The following is a 20,849-nucleotide window of genomic DNA, read 5'->3' as shown; positions in this document are numbered from 1 at the left end:
AACCTGAGGACATTGGGGAACCCTGCGGTTATTGTGGTTATTATCAACCTAATCTTGGTATTTTACCAACACGAGCTGTGCAAAGTTTGGATGGGAAGAATGGAAGTGGATTATCAGTTCCGTGACAGGTAGGGGAGGGGTCCGATGGGGAGCCTCCGCCCCAATATGGGGCGTGCCGATAGGGTAGGTCCCTGTCGGCGGCGGGCCCAGAGCCTGAGCCCAGCGATGGCCCCGCGTGGAGCTGGTGCTGCGCGGATCCTGTCCCTGGGGCTTGCCCTAGCCGCAGTGGCCTTGGTGTCCCGGGCGCGGGAGCCGCGGGGCGCGCTCTGGCCTGGGCAGGGCTGCGCGGCGCTGGGCCGCTGCTGCCCTGGTCGTGACCCGACCTGCGCGGCTCGCGGGCCCCCGCGCTGCTTCTGCGACCAGGCGTGCGGCGCGGTGCGGGACTGCTGTGCTGATTACGCGCGGGCCTGCCCAGGTGAGCCCCCGGGAGCACGAGGCGCGGGCAGGCGCTTAGAGCAGAGGAGAGCAGGGGTGTGGGTGCGGGGCGGAGGAAGGAAGGATGCCGCCCACCGAGGGGGTTCTGGGTCTGGGGGCGCACCGGCAAGGGGGGATGAGGGCGCCCAGGACTGGAGGGGGAGAGTAGGGTGTGGAGTATGCGCGAGAAAGATGCGCAGGATATGCACAGGGGCGCATGAGTCTCGGGGGGCAGAATGGAGAGGGGCGCTTAGAGAGTTGAGGGGTGTTTGGGAGAAGGGGGGACAAGGACTGTGCGTAGGACTTGGAGGTCTGGGTGAGGGTGGGGGTGGGGGATCACGGAAGAGGCGCGCCAGCCAGGCACCGGTGCGAGAAGCAGCATACCCAATGGAAATGGGAGCGTAGGAGCATGGAGGGGTGCCAGAGAGGAGAGGGCGCTTGGGTCGGGGTAGGGTGCCAGAGTTAGCAAAAAAAAAAGTGTGCCCAGTTAAACTGGAATTTCAGATAAATAAGCAATAACTTTTTAGTATAAGTACGTCCTAAATATTGCACGGGCCATACTTACATGAAAAGTTATTGTTTTTCTGAAATTCAAATCTAACTGGGTGTCCTTTATTTTAGCTGGCAATCCTAGCTGCGGGAAGGGTGTGGGACCTAGCTGGGGTGCAAGAGAGGAGTGGGCACGCAGGCTACATTGCGGGCAGGGGGTTCACAAAGCAAATGGAGAGGGTGTTGAGAAGGTGGAGGGAACCGCTGAAGCCTGGAGAGGGCTTGGGGTGGAGGGACTCTGAGAGACAAGGGAGGACCCAGACAGCGTGGTCCAGGAGGGGCAGAGGTGGGGCGAGGAGCAGGCTAACACTTGGACAGGCAGATGGAGGCGTAGGGGCCTGATTTGTATGCAGGTAACGCCCCTCTGGTTCCCCTGCAGGCTGTGGCCACCAGACCAGGCAGGGTCCAAGCATTGCCTATAAAGACCCCCGCCAGAGTGGTATCCACTGGACTTTGACATTGGGTGCCGCTTTTGTTGAGTCACTAGTGGGAAGCACCCTGTCCTTTTTAAATCCCAGGAGTAAGTTTTTCACACCCACTGGAGACACAAATTTTAATTCTGTTCCATTGTAAAGTGGTTATGATCCAAGTTTCCTTTGTCAGAGAGGATAGCGATTGGACCTTTCTTCCCTGAGACATCAGTGGTCCTTCAAGAATTTACATTTATCAAATATATGGTGATGGAAGGAGAACTGACTCTGGGTGATGAACACACAATGTGATTTATAGATGATGTATTACAGAATTGTACACCTGAAATCTATGTAACTTTACTAACAATTGTCATCCCAATAAACTTTAATTTAAAAAAAAAAGAATTTATGTTTAAAAGGGGGAAATTTTTAAAAACTCAGAATGGAAGGGACCCAACGTTTATCCATCACTTACCAACTCTGTGCCCAGTAGCTGGGCTGGGTGTCTCGTTAAACCTGATTACTTTCTGACAGCACTCTGAGGTTCCTGCATATAATGTCCCCATTCAGCAGATAGAAAAGTGGGGCTTAGAGAGGAAAGGGCTTTGGCCAGCCAAGGTGATCCAGTGGGTTTTGGACCTGGTGTCATCCACATTTTCTAATGCCTTGCTGCTTCCCACAGTTTGAGTGGTGAATGGTGGAAATGCAGGCAGCAGTGCGAGGAAAAACTAATTGGGTGTGGTATCTTCCCAAAGCATAGCAAATGAGATTCCTTCAGAATAAACTTGCGGAAGAACTATCTTGGAAACACTTTTGTAATCGTCTACTTTACTTACAGAGAGCGCATGCAGCCGTGGGGCCATTCAGAGTGTGGCGCTGCCCCCACAGAGGCTCCCCTGCCACAGCCCTGCAGTGGGGGCCCCCGAAAGGGGACCAGGAGATAGATCAGTGATACTTTCCCACGGTCTGACCCTGGTCCACAGACTCACAAGATGCTATCACTCCTCTGCATTTTCTGTTGTGTAAAGAGCTTGGGTTGGTAGGCATGGGATCCTGAAACCTTTTTCCCCTCTTTGTTTTGCTCCTTTTAGGAAGGTGTCAAAAAGACAGCAGGCCTGGGATCTGCCCCCTTCTCTGGGCTGGGTGGAGTGTCGTGAGCAGGATGTGGCTATCAAAGTAGCTGTCTCACACATGTTTGTGTCTTTCCACAATGTCAGACTTTATTAGAATAAAGCCATGGATCCAGTCTTACTGACTCGGTTTCCCACGGTCATTAACCAAGGCTCCGGCCAGAGTATAATCTCCAGTGGTCGAGGTAGAGCAGTTTCACACAAGAGGGTCACACAGGTTTGTAAGTAATAGGGTTAGGCAAGGTGAACAGAATCTTACAAAGGAAGGATGAGAGAGAGAGTCCGGTGTTCAGCAAGAGTCCCTGTGGCACTGGAGTGTGTAATGTCGGGCGTCAGGCCGAGCTGGTGAGACAGTCAGGAGACAAGGCTTCAAGTGTTTGGTCTGGGACGAGTGCAGATGCAGCTGTCAGCTCGTCAGGTGAGGGCTGAGTGATGAGTCGTCAGAGAGCTCTGATTTTATGCTCAAGACTGGGTGTGGTGCCCCCATCTGCAGTCCGATGAAGCCATCCTGATGGTCACATTCCACCCTGCGTCTGGAGTTATCTGGTTAGGGCGCTCACTGGGTATGCCTTTCATGTGATGCTCTGGCATGACTGTCACTTTGTGACTGACATAGCTGTCAGAATTATTAGAGTCCATTCTGTGTTCATAATTAATGCTCTATACAGTGAAGCCAAGGTTTTGTGAATAGACACACCCCCCCCCCCGGAGCAGCAGGGCAGCAGGGGACATGGGGACCAGTTAGGAGGCAAGGCATGGAGAGAAGTGTATGTTTTTTTCATGAGTGATTCAGGGGTTTACATTGGCTGACTTCAGTAATTGATTGTAGTGGAGAGATATATTGAGGATGACTTTTTAAAAATCCTGACATTTACTAAGTACTTACCGAATGCCAGGGAGGTACTGTTTTAAGTGCTTTAAATAAATTGTCTCCTTTAAGCCTCATAACAAACCTATGGAATGGATAGTGTTTTCAAGTCCATTTTATAGATGAAAGACTGAGGCACAGAGAGATAGTGACCTGCTCATAGTTGCCCAGCTATGAAGCCGCAAATCTGGGATTTGAATCCCAGCAGTCTGGCTCCAGTCCACAATGTTATATGGTTACTCAAGGGCGGAAGGGACGTAAGCATGTGGGAGAGGGAAACTGGAGCCTACCGATGGAAGAGGAGCACTTGGCATTGCCCACATTCAGTTCAATTACATTGCTGGCCACCTGCTGTGTGCCCAACTCAGCTAGAAGCCAAAGAAAGATGGGTCCTTGGTCCCCCTCAAGCTAATAATTTATTTTGGGGAACAGGGTAGCTGTGAAAGAAACAGTTTCAGTCAGAGCAAGATGAGGATTGGACATGATCAGCGAGGATGGTTGGAGGTGGGGAGACAGTGAGGCAGGAGTGACTAATAAAGCCTGAAAGGATGGGTACCATGACTTCACACTTTTCAAGTTCTTTACCGAATGTTTCCACGTATTTTATACTCTTCAATTCTCACTTCAATCCTGGAAGGATCAGTGACCCATTGATGCACTTACATATTCATTCTAGAGAGTCAGTCCTCTTAGGGTTGTGGCACAACTCATAGTGACTTAAACTAACAAGGGACTTCATTGGCTCAGGTAACTGAAAAGCAACCCAAGGATTTTGCCTTCAAGGAGGGCTGGATCCAGAGTTTCCAAGGATGTCATCAGGACTCTATCTTTCCACCTTTCTGCTCTGCTCGTGTTAGCTTCATTCTCAGGCACGCTCTCACCAAAGGGTGGTAAAGGTAGGACGCTCCAAACTGGTTTCCCTCATGGAATGAAAGCATCCATTTCCCATTTGTTCCAGCCAAAATCCTAGGGATGGTTCTCATAGGCCCAGTTTGGGTTACATGCTCATCCATGATCCAATCAATCACTGAGTCTAGAGGAAGGAATATGTCAATTGGCCATGTCTGGGTCACGTGCCTCATACCAGGAATGAGAAGGAGAGGTTGGATCTGCCCAAACCATGTGGACTGAGAGTGGGGAGAGTTGCTTCCTCAAAAGAAAACTGAGGCTGTATTACCAGTAGACAGGGGTAAGGAGGCTGGGAGGGTAGAAATGACAGTTGCTCACCACTTAGCTGTGGGAGACCGTGCATTTCTGGGACTCGAAGTGACAGGGTGCTGAGACATTAAATAGGAGGAGGAGGGAGTGAGCGATTGAGGGTGCGTTGCAGGACACTTATATTTTTAGCCACTAGGCTTGGGGGTCTCTATGATCCACTATCAAAAAAAAAAAATCTTTTGTGAACCATTTCACTCGTGTACGGAAACCACTAAGGGATTTTAGGTGACGGGTCAGAACTGCATTCCAGAAAAGTTCTTTTGATAGTGAGAAGGATGGACGGTCAGGGGGCTGGGCAATGAGGTTCAGAGAAGGTGGGGTTGGGATCCTCTAGAAAGGCATTTCCTGATGAGCCTGGGCCTGTGGGAGTGGAGGCAGAGGGATCCAAGGGGACTGTGGGAAATTTGGTCTGGCTCCAGCTGGCTCTGTTGGCACGATGTTATCTCATTCTCCAAGGGCTGGGTGAGCCACCTTAAAACCTTCTCCCCCTTACCCCCCTTTTTTTAGCTACACTGATAAGCTAGAATTTCTTCTTTACTCAAAAGGTGGGATGGCCTTTGTTTTGAGAAACTCCGCCATCTGGTGGTACCTTTTTGCAATGCCAGCTTATGCTTTTTCCTTTGTTGTCACTAAGGCAAGATTCGCTCATTCAGTATTCACCGATGCGTGAGGCCCTGCGTGCCAAGTACTGTGGTTGGTGCTGGCATTCAGCAGGGAATAAGGAGCCTGCCTCCGTGGATCTGACATTCTAGTGAAGGCGGCTGACAAGGTGTGAATAATCACACGACTGTAGAGTCACAACCCTAAGCATAGGTGAGGGATGACGACAGTTTCCTGGGGATGTCACATGTGCATGCTGCTTGGCGGCTTCACTGATGCCAGAGACATGGAAATGTTACCGGGAAAGGATGTCGAAAACTCGGCTCTTGTCTTCTTAAGGAAAAACTTCAATCAAGAGACAGAAATTTGTGCAGTATGAACAGCAGACGTTTATTAGTAAAAGAGAGTACGCTCCAAGACGTGGAGCGGGCTGACCCAAGAGAGGGAAGCAGCCTCGCCTCACGTGGCATGAAGGCTTTTATTTCTATGGGTAGAACTGCCTCTCCGTCTCCCCTCTCTTATCTCTCTTTCTTCCCCTGAGGTGCCTAGTCCTCTGGCACTTAGCAATGCATTTCTTTGATTTAGGGACGTATGTAAACACACCCCCTTGGTTTGGGGGGAATGTGTAAACACATCCTTTTGGGATGTGTGAAAATCTGGAATCCTACTGGCCTAGTGAAGTGTTGGTGACAAATAGGATGGGTTCCTTGATAAGCAGGATGCCTTCCTCTCTTTCAGTGCATTTCTTTGGTTTAGGGGCATGTGTAAACACATCCCCTTAATTTGGGGGGATGTGTAAACACATTCCCTAGGGGTATGTGTAAGCCTGGAGTCCTGCTGGGCAGCTGCCAGGGGTCTTGACCCAGGTAGGAGCTACAGCAAGGGGCTTTCGAACCGGGGCTAAATTTCTCCTTCTCCTATTCATTTCTATCTATCTACCTACCCTAGCAGAAAGACGATGTGTAGGATGGCATATGCCTAATTTTCTGCAAAATCTCTTATCTGTCTGACAGGCAGGGCAGGATAGAGCACCCTGGTGGGACTTGGGTGCTCCCCCTCCATCCAGCTGCCCAGCCCGTGCCTGAATATGGTCTACAGTCTTCCTGCCAGGTTTTCCAGCCACTCTGTGAACACTTCCAGTGACACAAAACTCATTTCTTCTAGTAGCTCCTTCTAATGTAGGTTCTACTCTCTCCCCTGGACAATTGCAGCAGCCATCGTGCTGGCCTCCTTGCTTCTGCCCTCACCCCCTCCCAGCAGCCAGAGACATCCTGCTCAAACCTTAAATGTGATAATGTCACTGCTTTGCTCAGAACCAGGCAATAGCTTTTCTTTATGCATGGAATAAAATCCAACCTCCTGACAATCATCATCAAAGCCCTGTATGCTATCGCTGTGTGCTCCCTCTCTGACATCCCCACTTTCCCTCCTACCTCTTTCCCTCCTGCTTGGTCTGCTCCAGTCACACTGGCCCCCTCACTGTCCCTCCAGCATCCAACCTGGACCCTGCCTCAGGACCTTTGCACTGCCTGTTCCCTCTGCCTGGAATATCTCCCCACACCCTTCCCCCGCTCCCATACCTACACAGCTCCCTCCCTCACCTCCTGAGATTTTCTTTGTCATGGAGGTCTTCCTCGACTATTTCAAACAGTTCTCATCACTCAACCCCTGCTGTTCTTATTCTGCTTTGTTTTTTCTCAGAGCATGTGTCACTAGTTGAAATTACATCATATTGTATTGGGATATCACTCCTCGAGGGCAGGGGCTTTTTCTGTTTTGTTCATCTGTGTTCCCAGCACCTGACCCAGTGCTTGGCACACGTAGGCTGTAAATAGTTGTTGAATAAATGCATAAAGCCCCGTCGTATTGAGCATTTATAATCTACTCAGGGCTTCACATTTGTCATTGCACCAGTCCTGTGAGACTGCAGTTTGAATCCAGGTTTTCCTGACTCCGACACCTTGGCTTGACTCAGATATTCTGTCCTCTTAAGCCACACTTGCCTCCTCTGTGACATGATTTGACAATAGCACAAATACATATAGGAGTCAGGGTCCTGGCAAGTGACAGATGGTAAGCCCAGAAGAGTTGAATGGAAGAGAACTTGATGAGGCTTCTATTCACAATGGGGCACAGGAGAAAATGGTGTTATTGGAGCCTGGCGAGAGCAGGATCCATGGCTGAGGGTTTTCTAACCCAGGAGTGAGGCTGAGGCATAGAGTGGGGGGCAAAAAACACATGGGCTGGGCTCTCCTCCCTGCCCGCGTTCCCGTGGGCTGAAATCAACTGACAGCCTGGGGTCGGGGAGCCTCTGTAGGCATAGACTTCCCGGAGTGCACAGTCTCCTAAGATCGTGGTGAGGGTTGTGTGAAGTCTGGTATGTGACTTGCCTGACTCAGCACCAGTGACATCATTGATGTCATTATTAGGTGGATGATGAAAGCAATCATGATTGGTAGCTTGTCCTGCTTGATTTCCTTCCTTCTTCCCTCCCTCTTCCTTGCTTTGAGCATTTCAGTTCTGCTACGGGTAGAGATCTGTGCAAGGAGTACGTGACTTCCCGAGGTGCCAAAAGCAATGCTGTCTGTGTTCACAACACAATAACCTCGTTCCCTCAGTTCAAGGAGGGATGTTTTCCTCACATTTTCGTGTTGCCGAACCAGGATATGCCTCATAACTGATGAGTGCTTTTCATGATGACAGACCTATATTTCTTGTTCCCCACTGTGTCTCATGGTTCACCAGAGTCACTCAGGAAATGTTTGCGGAATGAGGGAATTAATTTTGACAGTAAGAGCTGCCTTGTGTGTGTGTGAGTGTGTGTGTATGTGTGTGTGTGTGTGTGAGTGTCATGGTTTGCTGGCATATCCATGGAAATCCTCTCTCTGGGGAAGTCTGCAGAGTTCGTGTTTCAGCCAGACTGCCTTCCCTGTCTGGTTAGACCCAGTCCTGATCTGGGATTTGGACCTGGAAAGAAGCGGAAGGTCCCAAAGGTCATGTCACCAGAAAATATCTACTCATTGGGCTTCCGACTGTGGGGTCACAGGGAGTATCTCAAGGACATGGGCCCCCAGCACCTTTCTTCTTTTAGTATCACGAAATATTTCAGACATACTCCAAGGCAGAGAGAATAACATAACAAACCCTCCTGAAAACCCAAGAAACAAGCCTTGACAGAAGGCACAAGGGCTCCTGTGTTCCCTCTCCAGGGGCCTTCCTTCTTTCTCTCCTCATAGGTAACCACTATGCCAAATTTGGTATTTATAATTTTGCGTGCCCTTGTACGTGCACGTGCAAATATACAGGTCTGTTCTCATGTTTCACAGCAGTAGTTACATACTATGAAATCAATGTGAACACTGAACTGACGAATACTGAACCATTGCTCCTGGGGTAAATACGGACACACATGATCTCACATGGATTCTAATCTTAAGTCCTCAAAACAACTCATCCTGGTAGATTCTATTTTTTTCACTTTATAAAAGAGAAAAAACGAGGTTCACCGTGTTACACGACTGCCCTGAGGCCGCCCCGCCAGAGGTGCTAGAGTTGCCCTTGGAGACGCTGCTTTCTCTTCCAGCGGTCTCCTGCGTTGTGGCAGAGTGGAGTGGCTGGAGTCGCTGTGTCAAGCCCTGTCAGCTCTCCTACCGTGTCCGCCAGAGGCATGTCCTGCAGGAGCCAAGGAATGGGGGTGCTCTCTGTCCCCCTCTGGAAGAGCGAGCTGGCTGTGTGGAGTACCGGAACCGCCAGGGAGTGGAGTGCCAGCAGTCGTTGCGTGAGTCGAGGTGGCCACCAGGCTGACCACCAGGGGCAGCTGTCACGTCCCGTGTGGGGTCTGAGTTTGGGGTGGGAGTTTGCCTTCCTTTTGCCCTGATCCGCTCTCTTCACCCTGTGAATGAGGTCCGAAGCTCTGACTTCCTCTGGGCATCTCAATGTCTTCCTACTCATCTCCCAGTTTGAATCAGTCAGGACTTTGCACATGATGGGAAACCCGTCTTAAACTGACCTGAGCAACAATGTGTGGCTCACGTAACTAAAGTTCCAGTGGTGGATTCAGGCATAGCTGGATCCAGGGGCACAAGTCATGTTACCAGGAATCTCTCTTCATCTCTCAGCTTCTCTGACTTGGCCTCATTTTCAGGCAGGTTCTTCCCCTGTAAACGTCTTGGATAGCTCCAGGTTTCCCTCCAACTAGCCTAGCAGCTGGAAGAAAAGGCCTCTTTCCCACATTTTTAGTAAATGTCCTGGGATGTAGTCTCATTGGCTTGACCTGGGTCATGTATCCACTGCTGAACCAATCAGTATGGCCACAGCGATGGAATACTCTGATTGGCCAAGACTGGGCATGTGCTCCCTTTGAAGCTGGGAAGTGGGGGTCAGTCCCATCTGAATGAGAGTAGGGGAGGGGTGTTCTTAAAAGGAAAACTAGGGAGAATGGATGCAGGGTAAGTAACACTGCAGATGTTGGCGACATTGCACACCCTGACAAAAGGTTTTTATATCCACAAAAAATAGGTGATTTCCACTTTATAGCTGAAGAAATTGACCAAAAGAGTGAAAGTGGTTTTTCCTGAAGGGGTGGAATAGGAGGCAGCAGAGCTAAATTGTGCCCTTCAAATTTCTCCCCGTGCTACAGCCTGGCAGGGAGGGGAGGTCGCTCTACAACACAAATCTTACCTCCGTGTCACCCTCCTGCTTTAAATTCTCCAATAGCTACCCAGTGCCCTCATCTCCTCATCTCCTCATCTCCTCATCGTGGTCTATAAGCTCCATGTGCTCTGGCTTTGGCCTCCTCTCCTTCCTCGTCTCCTTCCTCCCTCTGCCCACATTTTAAAGGATCTTTCTGATGGTTGTAGGGGCAGGGGTCAGAGGGCTGCAGGGAGACCAAGGAAGAGGTGACTGCAGTCAGGTGCGGGTGAGAAAGGATTGTGGCTGGACCAGGGTGGTGGCAATAGGGTGATAACAATGGGAATGTCATTCCCTTTGCCTGAAATCCTTCTCCCTCTCCCCTGCCACTCACCTCTAACCTTGCCCTGCCCATCATTTCCTGCCCAGCTGTCAGTTTTCCCGGGAAGATCTTCCCGACTGCCCCTACTATGTGCAAGCACTTTGCCACATTCCTTGACTCTGTGAAGCCAGTGTTACTATTCTCATTTTATAGGAGGGGAAACCAAGGCTCAGGGAGGCACAAAACTTGCCCCCAATACATGGCTCATCTTATTTAATTTGGACAATAGTCTATGATATAGGTATTAGTATTATCCCCATTTTGCTGATGAGGAGACGGGCTCAGAGAGCTGCAGTAACTTGACCAAGATCTCAACTATAAGAGGCTAGAACCCAGGCTTCTCTGGGGCTCTCCTCATTGCTCTAGGCTGCCCCAAAAGAAGCAGTATGGATGCTCAAGACGGGAGGGAAGGGAAATTGTGTATTAAGTGTCCTGGCAAAGACGAAGCACAATCTCAATGGCAGTCGTAGGGAGAGGGGGCTGGGATGCCTTTGGTGTGGCCCTCGTGTAGGTCACAAGCATTGGTTCAACACCAAATCTTTGATTCTGTTTCATCACTCAGGGAATGGGGAAGGGTAGGGACTTCCTTTGGCCTCTTTTTTTATTTTCCTAAGGAATCACCAACCGTTTGTGGACCGACCCTCAATTCTCCTTTTTAGTGTTCTCTGTCTATTCTAGGAAGGAAGAGCTAGGAAGTTGGCCCAAGAAAATAACTTCATTAATTCATTTATCCATCCATTCCTCTGTACCTCCTTTCTTCCCTCCTTACATCTTCCCACCCATTCATCCATCCACGTTTCCATTCATTTATCTATCCATCCGCTTGTCATCTTTCTATCCATCCTTCTTTCCATTCATCATCTCTCTGTCTCCCCTTTTTCTCTATCCTCCCATTTTTATATTTTCTCATTTATGTACTCACCATCCATCTTCCTTTCTTCTATCATTTTATCCATCCATCCATCCAGTTATTAACTCTCTTATCCACTTTTTTACTCATTTTACTCATCAAAATCATACATTTGAAAAATTTTTATTGACCGACTATACAACTCTGAGTCTCACAGATAAATATGATCCTGCCTCCAGCATTGCATAAAGGGTACTAGTGGGGATCACCTACCCAGTTCCAAAATCCCACAGTCTCCTTATGGCTACCATATGAATGACTCACATACCAGGAGTATCTAACCCTGCTTCCTTTCATGTCTTAGCCTTCAGGCAGTGCTGGGCTACCTAACTCTGCTTTCTCCTTGGCCCACAGTCCCTGCCCTGATAACCACAGGCAGCTATGGGAAAGAGCGGAAAAAGCGAGGTGTCCCCAAGGAGCAGGAGACAGTAGGGTAAGTTGAGGCAAATGAACCCAAAGTCAAACTAAAATTTGTGAACCTTTTCCTTGGATTAAACTTTCATCATGCCTTTCTCTTACTTTGAAAGCTTCAACATTTCCCAATTTCTTGTCCTGTTTCATTTGTAAGCTCATTAACATGGATTTTGAAGTCCTTAATAATTGGTCTCCATTCAACTTCCTTCCTTCCTTCCTACCTCCCTCCCTCCCTTCCTTCCTTCTTCCCTCTCTTCCTTCCTTCCTTCTTTCCTTCCTTCCTTCCACTCAGCATTTACTGAGTGCCCATTATATGACAGGCAGTGTGCTAAGCCTGGGGCTACAGCAAGGAACAAAAAAGACAGAAATACTTGTCCTCATGGGGTGGACAGTCTAGTTGGAGGAGACAGACAATAAACAAATAAATAGCATGTCAGATGGTGCTAAGTACTATGGAGAAAAATAAAGCAGGGAAGAGGATGGGAGTGCCAGGGATATCCTCATTGAGAAGGTGACCTTTGAACTAAGATATGGAGGAGACTTTCTGGGGGAAGAGCATGTCTGAAAAAGGGACCAGCAAGTGCAAAGGTCCTGAGGCAGGGCATGCCTGATGTATTCAAAGATCAGCAAGAAGACCAGTGTGTTTGGAGAGCAGGGAGAGTGAGAGAGCAGGAAATAAGGTCAGGAATATATGGAGTGGCCAAGATCAAACAAGCTCAGATCAAACAAGCCTATAGGCTGTGGTGGGAAGTCGGGCACTTTCTCACGTGAGATGAGAATCATGGGAGCATTTTGAGCAGAGAGACATGATCCGACTTAGGTTTTCACGAGGTCTATTTGAATGCTATTTGGAGACTCCATCACAGAGTGGCAAGGAGGGAGTCAGGAGACCAATGGGGAGGCTTCTGCAATGGTCCAGACAAGAAATGTGGTGTAGACCAGCCCTACACCTTTTGAAGTGTGAATTGCAGGGACTGGACCAGTGTGTTGGAGATGGTTGTGATGAGGTCAGGCTTCTAGGTCAGTGCCTGGCACATGGCAGGCACTCAATAAACATCAATGGAGGGAATAAGGTCTGAATGAAGGCAGTGGCGGTGGAGATGGAGTGGAGAACTACATTAGTTAGGATTCCTTTCATTGCAAGTGACAGAAGCTCAGCTCGAACTGACTCAAGTGAAAAGGAGAATTGTTGGTTTACATAACTGGGAAAGAAGTTTTGAAATAGTATTACTTTAAGCATGGCTGCAGCCAACAGGTCAAATAATGTCAGGACTCACTCTCCTAGTCATTCATTCATTTATTTATTTATTCATTCATTCTGTCTCACTCTCTCCATATATTGCCTTCAGTCTCAAGCAGCCATTCCCCCCAATACTGCCACCAGCAGCCCCACATCCTCCCAGCTTAGCAACACCAGCAGAAGGAGTCCTTTCTCCCAGTCTCAGTGTGTCATTTCTGAAGGAGACTTTGATTGGTCCTGCTTGGATCCCAGGCTCATCCCTGAACCAATCACTGTGGCCAGGAGGATGGGAACTCTGATTGGTCAGCTTCCATCATCTGCCCAAACTAGTGGCAGGTAGGGGGAGCCAGGATCAGCCACCCTGATTGATTCCCCGTCCAAGACCAAATAGGGTGAGGACAAGAGTTCCTCAAATAAACCGCCAAAAGGGAAGAGAAAGTGCGTTGGGAAGACAGAAGTGCCACTTATCACAGGCCCTGCTAAGGGACAGATTCCTGAGGAATTCTGGGGGCCCATCACGGAGGAAGGGGCTGGGGACCAGAAAAGTCTCCTCCGGCCTCCCAGAGGCTGCAGCCACCAGGGGGCAGAGCACCACACAGAGTCCTTGACAAGCCGCGTGACCTCCAGCAGGGGGCGCCATTTACTGCTACTTGTAGAAAAGTTGGGTAGAAGTAAAATTTTGGCGAATTGGCTTATTTCAGATACCCCAGAACAGGGAGCTTTCCTTTTAAAAAAATTTTTGTGGAAAATCTTTTCTGTAAAGCAGGATCTTTTGTAAAATGCAGTGGAGTGCTCAGGAGTGTCCATTGAGGCTTTTTGGGTCTAGGCGGTTCTGTTTTAGGCACTAATACTTATTAGCTATGTAATCCTGGGCCAGTTAACTCTTTGATCCGCAGTTTCCTAATCTGCAAACTGGGGCAACACCTGCCTCACAGGGTTTCCCTATTCCATTGGACCAGTGATTCATTCAGCAAATTTTTATGGAGCCAGCACTATTCTAGGAGTTGGACACAATCATGAACAGAACAAACACAAGTTCCTGCCTTTGTGGGGCTGACATTCCAGTGGGGAGACAGATGAGAAATAAACCATACAGCCTTTTGGATATGGTGCTTGGATGGCCTGGCACATAGAAGCCCTTAATGAGGTTAACTTAAAAAGCAGCAGCCAAGTCTCTTGTATGCAACCTGTTGATGTAGAATGGGTTGCCCAGGTTTCAACATCAGGGAGACATTGTACCAACCTGGGCCTAAACAGGACTAGGTGCACAGTAGGTGCTCCATAAATGCTAACAGGTGCTCCATAAATGCTAACAGGTGCTTGCCGTGCTGTCTCCCTGTGCGGCTGCAGGTATTGTGTCCAGTTCCGGCTGGGGCCCATTCCAGGGAGCTGTCGGCAGGTGAGGGCACCCCATGCCCAGTGGATGAGGTATCTGACCCAGGGCCACGTGGTCTGTGTGAGGTGTGAGTGGCCTGCCCAGGACACCAGGAGCCAACGCTGCTATGGGGACGGCGGTGGGGCCGGAGGGTGAGCAGTGGGACTGGGGCATGGGGAAGTGTGACTGCAGAGCTCAGGGTGATTCTGCTGCCTGAGAGATGACAGTGTCGCAGGAGTGAGATGCTGTTCCCGGGTCAGGGTGGGGACCTGGAAGGTCCTGGACTCAGTGTCCGAAGAGGAGCAGCTCCCATCACTTCCAGCTGTGTGACTCAGGGTAAATCTCACAACCTTTCTGAACTCTCATTTCTTCATCTGAACATGCAGATAAAAGGAGCTCCCCATGGGGCAGTGATGAAGGTTTAGTGAGATTGTGCAAACTGAAGACTTAGCATAGTTCCTGGCATCCAGAAGGAGATCAAGAAAAGAGAGTTGGCATTGTTGTTGAATCCTCAAAATTCTCTTAAAAGCCAAATTTGGTTACTGTCATTTTATAGACGGGGAACTTGAGGCTCAGAGGTGCAGTGTGCCTTGGTCAAGTTCACACAGCAGGATTTGACCCAGATTTGGCTTACATCAGCCCCCTAGATGGCCTCCCACAAGGGCAGGTGTCTCAAAAGTACTTAACATACTAATTATGATAGCAGCTAACATTTATTGAGTGCTTACTATGCGCCAAGCATTATTCTAAGCTCTTTATATTCATGCATTCATTCACTCATCATTCATTCATTCAATATTTGTTGAGCACTTACTTTTGAGAGTGTGCCAGGCAAAGTCTTGTTCACTGAGGAGACGCCGTGAACAAAAAGAATGTGGTCCCTTCTCTTACGGAGACAACACTCTGCTGTGAGAAGACAGGCAAGTAATTCTGTAATTTTTCAGGAAGGAGATCAGTGTTAGGGAAAGAAAGCAGAATGAGGGGGAAGTTCTGGGGGTTGTTATTTTTCAAGGAAGGTGACACAGAGGAGGTGACATTTGAACAGAGATCTGAAGGAAATGAGGGAGGGAGCCATGTGGATATCTGGGGGAAGGTGTTCCAGGCAGAGGGCACAGCAAGTGCAAAGACCCTGAGGTGGGCGTGTGCTGCCATTGTGGCCGGAGTGGAGTGAACGAGGGAGAACGTGGAAGGAGGTGAGGACACATTAACACAGTATGCCACTGAAACATTTCAAGAACCCAACGGATACTTTAGGGTCCTCACTTTTCAGACGAGGTGACTGAGACAAAAAGAGGTGTCAGGTTCACACACCCAGCAAGTGGCAGAAATGGGATTTAAACCTACACCGTTCAGATCCCTGAGCCAAGCTCTAAAGACCAGTCTAGACTGTTTGCACTGACAATGCTTTTCCAGTGCAGGGATTATTATACTGTAGGAACGAGAGCACTCTCTGGGGTCTGTCCAGGGAGTCCTTCTCCCATTTCCAATGGTGTTAATTTCTTTCCTTTAAAATTGAGCAACCCCGCTCACTGCAAACATAGAGCAGGGAATGCCAGTGACAGATGGGGTGTTAGGGACAGATGTACCTGAACAAGAGGCATGGGGACTGCACAGATCCAGTTCAAACCCCACCTCTGGTCCTTACTGGCTGTGTGACTCTGGGCCAACCCTCTACCTGACTCAGACAGTCCCCACCACTCATACTGGGGGATGATCCTGTGCCCTTTGCATAGCACCTGGCTTCTTGTGGATGCTTGATAGTGGGAGCCGCGATCGTCATGTCTAACTTATATGATGGATATAATCATACACACTTTGTGAAAATGAGATGTGATGAACTTGGCGCATAGTAGGCGCCCAATAAATAAATGGCAGACAATATTATCACACTCTAGGGAGGCCTTCTCTGTTCATCCCCCTCCAACCTCTGTCTTATTTACCTGTCCTAGACCTGAGACTTTACCATCAGAGATTTGTTCTTTGGGCTAGAGCCTTGGTTTATCCATCCATCTTTCTAGTCCTAAAACGGATTGACCCCAGATTTCTTTTTGGATGCAAATACTCCAGGATGAGGGACATGGCACTTTGGTGAGTCTGAGAGGAGGGTCGCAGGAACACCTGGCTCTACCCGGGAGGGGCGGGAATGGAAAGCAGAGCCAGAGAGGGATGGAAAGGGCTGTGCCAGAGAGAGCCATCTCTCCCCGCTTCCACCCCACCCTGGCCAGGCTGACAACAGGTGATGGAAGGTCTGATTGGGGCATGAGCTCACCAGGCAGGACTGGGCAGAAGAGGAGGATCAAAGTGAGGATAGAGCCGAGCTGTCAGCTGGATTCTTTCCGTGGGCAGCTGGCGAGGGCGGGCATGCAAAGGGCATGGACCCGGGAGGGATTAGCCTGTCAGTTGGGGATATTAGGAGGGTTTATTTAGCTTGCGAAGTGTCTTTGAGTTTGGGGCAAGCAGAAAGACCACCTGCGATAGTCATGCACCTACTGTATGCTGGGCACTAGGTAGGTGCTTTACATCATTCAGGCCTCCCCAAGCCCTTTTGAGACAAGGGACATTAACTCTATTTTATATAATGAGGATGGCAATAATAATGGTAACTTTAAATGCTGTCATTTGTGAAGTACCTATTATGTGCTGAGCACTGTGCTAAGAAGCTTAGAATAGTGCCGGCCACTTAATAGGTACTCAATTGGTGTTTGTTATTATTTTGCATTTTTAAAAGATTTGAGTTATACCTACAGAAAATTGGCTAACTCATGTATCAACAGGTTAACAAATGTTTGGAAAGGAGACACACCTGGCCATCCCTTCAAACCCCCACACCCCGCTTAACCACAGACCCACTCCTCCCTGTAAAGGAAACCACTCCTCACTGATGTTTGTGGCAATCCATTGTACAGTTCTCTTAGTAGCTTTACTCGGTGCGGATCCCTACACACTATAGTTTAATTTTGCTTTTCCCCTCACACTTGACGTACACGAAATGATGCAGGGTTTGCCTTGTGGAATCCAGCGTCTTTTGCTCCATGTGAGGTATGCAAGGTTCATTCACACGGCTGCCTTGTAGCATGAGATCTTTCGTTCTTGTTGCGGACATGGTTAGCTATTATTGTCATGATCGTTTTTATTTTCCCCGCATAGAGCGTCTCATAGAACCTCCCAGTACTTCAGAGAGGCGGAGGTTATGGAGATCTCTGTTGTCCATAGAAGAGAGAGCGGAGGCTCCTAGGAGCTGGGTCATGACCCCCCTTGATTCCAGAGCCTGTGTTCTTAATCACTGCACTGTGTTTCTTCCCAACAGGAGGAAAAGGGGCTGCAGGGAGCCTAAGCAACTCCCTGCAGGTGTGCCACCTCACCAATCACCAGACCCTAAGAACTGAGTCTGGATCATTCCATACGGCCTTTGGGGTCGGCGCTTGGGGGCCAGCTCACGGCCATTTTCCATCAGGCACAGGAGACACAGGGCTTAGTGCCCACCCACTTTTAGTGCCCATGAAAATTTAAAGCTTTTAATCTCTTTTACAATCAGAAGAAAAAAAGGATATAATAATCATGAGGGTCTAATAATGAATTCAGCCTGGATTATATTCATCTTAATACAATGTACTCGTAAACTATGATTTAAAATAATTTTTTGCATGGAAGAAGGGGCCCACACAGGTAAATATCCGTGGAGCCCGGGGATTCATAATGCCGCTGAGCCAGCCCCATCTCTTGCAGGAACCAGCTGTTGCTGTGGCAAGCCGCCGGCCACCCCCGGTGCAGAGGGACCTGGGAGAGGCTTGGGCAGCTCCGGGACTGTTCTTGCCCCGACGTCCACAGCCTCGTCTTCATCTAGCACTATGGCCCTCTAACTCTCTAGACCCCTTCCTTCTAAAGCCTTCCAGGATGGCAGGGAACCCCCCGCCATTCCAGGGCTTGGGATCTCACAGGACATGGAGAGGGAAGAAGTCTGCAAATTGGAGACTAAAGGAACAAACCTTGTTATGTCGACACTGAAAATAGCTTTATGTTTCCACTCGGTGCCAGCTGAGTCATAGCCTTACTAACATCTCCCTCGATCTGGTTCAGGGCTTCCCAAATGTCATCTCCTCAACACATGCTTGTGGCTTTTGCCCTGTTCTCCTTACCTGTACACTTACCTTTTTTTTTGACTCTCTACTCCCCCACCCTTTTGTTTGTTTAAATAAATTTATTTTAAAAGGCAGCTTATACTTAAATGCATGTATTTAAAGAGGAAAGGTTTTATCACAACTAGAAATGAAAATAAATAATAGTAGCAAACATTTATTACGTACCTACCATGTGCCAAGTGCTGATCGGCCCTTTACACGTATTATTGACTTATTGGATCCTGAGTTAGGTGCGATCATTATCCCTATTCTACATATGAGGCCATTGAGGCACAGAGAGGTTAAGCCACTTGCCCAAGGTCACACAGCTGGTGAGTGGCAGAGCAGGGTTTTAAAACCCATGAGCTATATTTACTGCTAAGGTTCCCTATACTACTAGTATATCAGCATCACAAGGGCAGGGTTTTTGGTCTCTCTTGTTCCCTGCTTTGTCCCCTGTGCCTAGACCAGTGCCTGACATGCAATAATGCTCAATAAATATTTGCTGAATAAATGAATGAATAAATGAATGATCAGTTGCCGTAATTAGCAGGCAATCAGAAAATTGAATACGATGGAAACCTAACAAGTCTGGCTAGGTATTGTTGTTGACCAAGGAGCTGAGCATGAAGACTTCTCTCTCCTTGTTCAAACAAGAAATAAGCATGCATTTGAAAGATAGTAAGGACACACGTATTTAACGGAGACTTGGTCTTTGACAAATTAGAAGAATTGCAAGAGACTTGAAAAGGGGCTAATTTTCTTCCCTTGGGAGTCAATTGTTACTAATATATTTTTAATGGCTTTATTGAGATATAATTCCCATAACATACCATTCGCTCATGTAAAGGTTACCATTCAGTCCTTTTTAGTATATTCATAGGATTGTATAACCATTACTAAAATCAAGTTTTAAAACAACTTTTGTCCCCCCCAAAAGAAATCTCATACCCCTTACCAGTTGCTCCCTGTTGGTCAGACCACTCCAGCCCTAAGCAACCACTAATCTACTTTCTGTTTCTATGGATTTGCCTATTCTGGACACTTTATATAAATGGAATCATACAAACGGACTTCTATGTCTGGTTTCTTTCATGCAGCGTAATGTTTTCAAGGTCCATCCATCTTGTAGTCTATTATTTAATGTCCCATCCTGGCTTTGTGTAAAACCATCTCAGTAGAGATGAATAGAGAGCTTTGGGAGAGCTGTGGCTCACTCCCACACCCTGCTAGGAGTGTGCTGGCCCAGCTTTCCCTGCCTTTGGACTCAGGAGCGTGGAGTATGGAGTTGGGGGAGGGGCTGTCTCTTTTGGCTGTCCTTGGGGTTGGGCAGCAACTGGCCCAAATGTTGCTGCTACACGATCCTCCTTCCTAAATCAGGACTCTGGGTGCTTCTGGGAATCACTGTCTGTTCCTTCTCCCTGAGAGTGAATGTGTCACTGGGCAAGCTTTTCAGCAGCACCGATGTTTGCTGGTCTGAAATGAGGTGCTGAGGCAGTGGGGTGGGGGGAGAGGGGCGCAGACTGGCCAAGAGGCCAGCGAGGGGGCTGCCCAACTCCCATCCAAGGCCAGGTTCCCTAGAAGGCAGCTCTCCCTGCACTTGTTTTGGCCATAGGTGGCCATTTTATGTGGAAATTACTTTATGTGGAAATCATTTTATGTGTGTAAGTGCTGTCTTCCTAAGCAGATTGTAATTGCTTGAATTGCCCAGGCTCTGTAGTATATACTTTTTTGGACTCCCTTGCAGCTACTAATTTTTCCACCTCTAAATAGTGACACCTGTTTTAATTCCCTCAATGACCCGATAAGGTAAGTGATCTTTTTTCCCATTTACAGATAAGGAACCTGAGGCTCAACAAAGTCAAGTGACTTACACAAGCTATCATGATTAGGAAATGCTGGAGCTGGGATTGGAACTGAACCCCAAAGCTTGTGCTCTCGACTGAACAGGAGGGCAGAGGCTATAGTGGGGACAGCTTAGTCCCCACAATAAGGCAGAGCCATCTCTTGGGTACCATGCAATGGGACATTTACCTTGCGTACTCCCTCTGGAGTATGTTGTTGGAGCTTGTGCAGTCAGAGAATCTGCTGGGGTGGGGATGCATTTAAAGATATTAATCTTTAAAAAAAGATCAGAAATGTATTGAGGATGGAGGTGGGGAACATGCAGTGATGTTTGTAGAGCCTTGCCCCACACCTACCCATGCTTCCCCGAAAATAAGACCTAGCTGGACCATCAGCTCTAATGCGTCTTTTGGAGCAAAAATTAATATAAGACCTGGTCTTATTTTACTATAATATAATATATTATAGTATATTAGTATATAGCATATTATAGTATATTACTATAATATAATATACTATAAGACTAGGTTAATATAATATAATATAATATAATATAATATAATATAATATAATATAATAATATAATATAATACCGGGTCTTATATTAATTTTTGCTCCAAAAGACACGTTAGAGCTGATGGTCCGACTAGGTCTTATTTTCGGGAAAACACGGTAAGAACCTCA

The 20,849-nt window shown here is 48.1% G+C and overlaps 1 protein-coding gene across 1 annotated transcript; it reads left to right on the top strand.

Annotated features, from left to right (window-relative positions):
• The first annotated feature begins 199 nt into the window (after nucleotides 1-199).
• Nucleotides 200-19,391, top strand: LOC308490654 (somatomedin-B and thrombospondin type-1 domain-containing protein-like). The gene is made up of 5 exons (XM_081033209.1): nucleotides 200-475; nucleotides 8,836-9,030; nucleotides 11,528-11,606; nucleotides 14,178-14,354; nucleotides 17,929-19,391. The coding sequence occupies exons 1-5, from the start codon at nucleotides 226-228 to the stop codon at nucleotides 18,044-18,046; spliced, it is 819 nt and encodes a 272-aa protein (XP_080889335.1). The 5' UTR covers nucleotides 200-225; the 3' UTR covers nucleotides 18,047-19,391.
• Nucleotides 19,392-20,849: the final 1,458 nt, after the last annotated feature.

Source organism: Rhinolophus hipposideros (assembly GCF_964194185.1).
Source record: "Rhinolophus hipposideros genome assembly, chromosome: 22".
NCBI lineage: Eukaryota > Metazoa > Chordata > Mammalia > Chiroptera > Rhinolophidae > Rhinolophus > Rhinolophus hipposideros.
Note: the sequence above shows the minus strand (reverse complement) of the source record. Positions and strands in the feature narration are given on the sequence as shown.

What these genes read in the sequence shown, in the direction of transcription:
- LOC308490654 (XM_081033209.1), top strand. Translation starts at nt 226, where the DNA reads ATGGCCCCGCGTGGAGCTGGTGCTGCGCGGATCCTGTCCCTGGGGCTT. An exon ending in AAGGAGCAGGAGACAGTAGG is followed by an intron (nt 11,607 to 14,177) that starts GTAAGTTGAGGC and finishes GTGCGGCTGCAG; the next exon opens with GTATTGTGTCCAGTTCCGGC. An exon ending in GACGGCGGTGGGGCCGGAGG is followed by an intron (nt 14,355 to 17,928) that starts GTGAGCAGTGGG and finishes CATCTCTTGCAG; the next exon opens with GAACCAGCTGTTGCTGTGGC.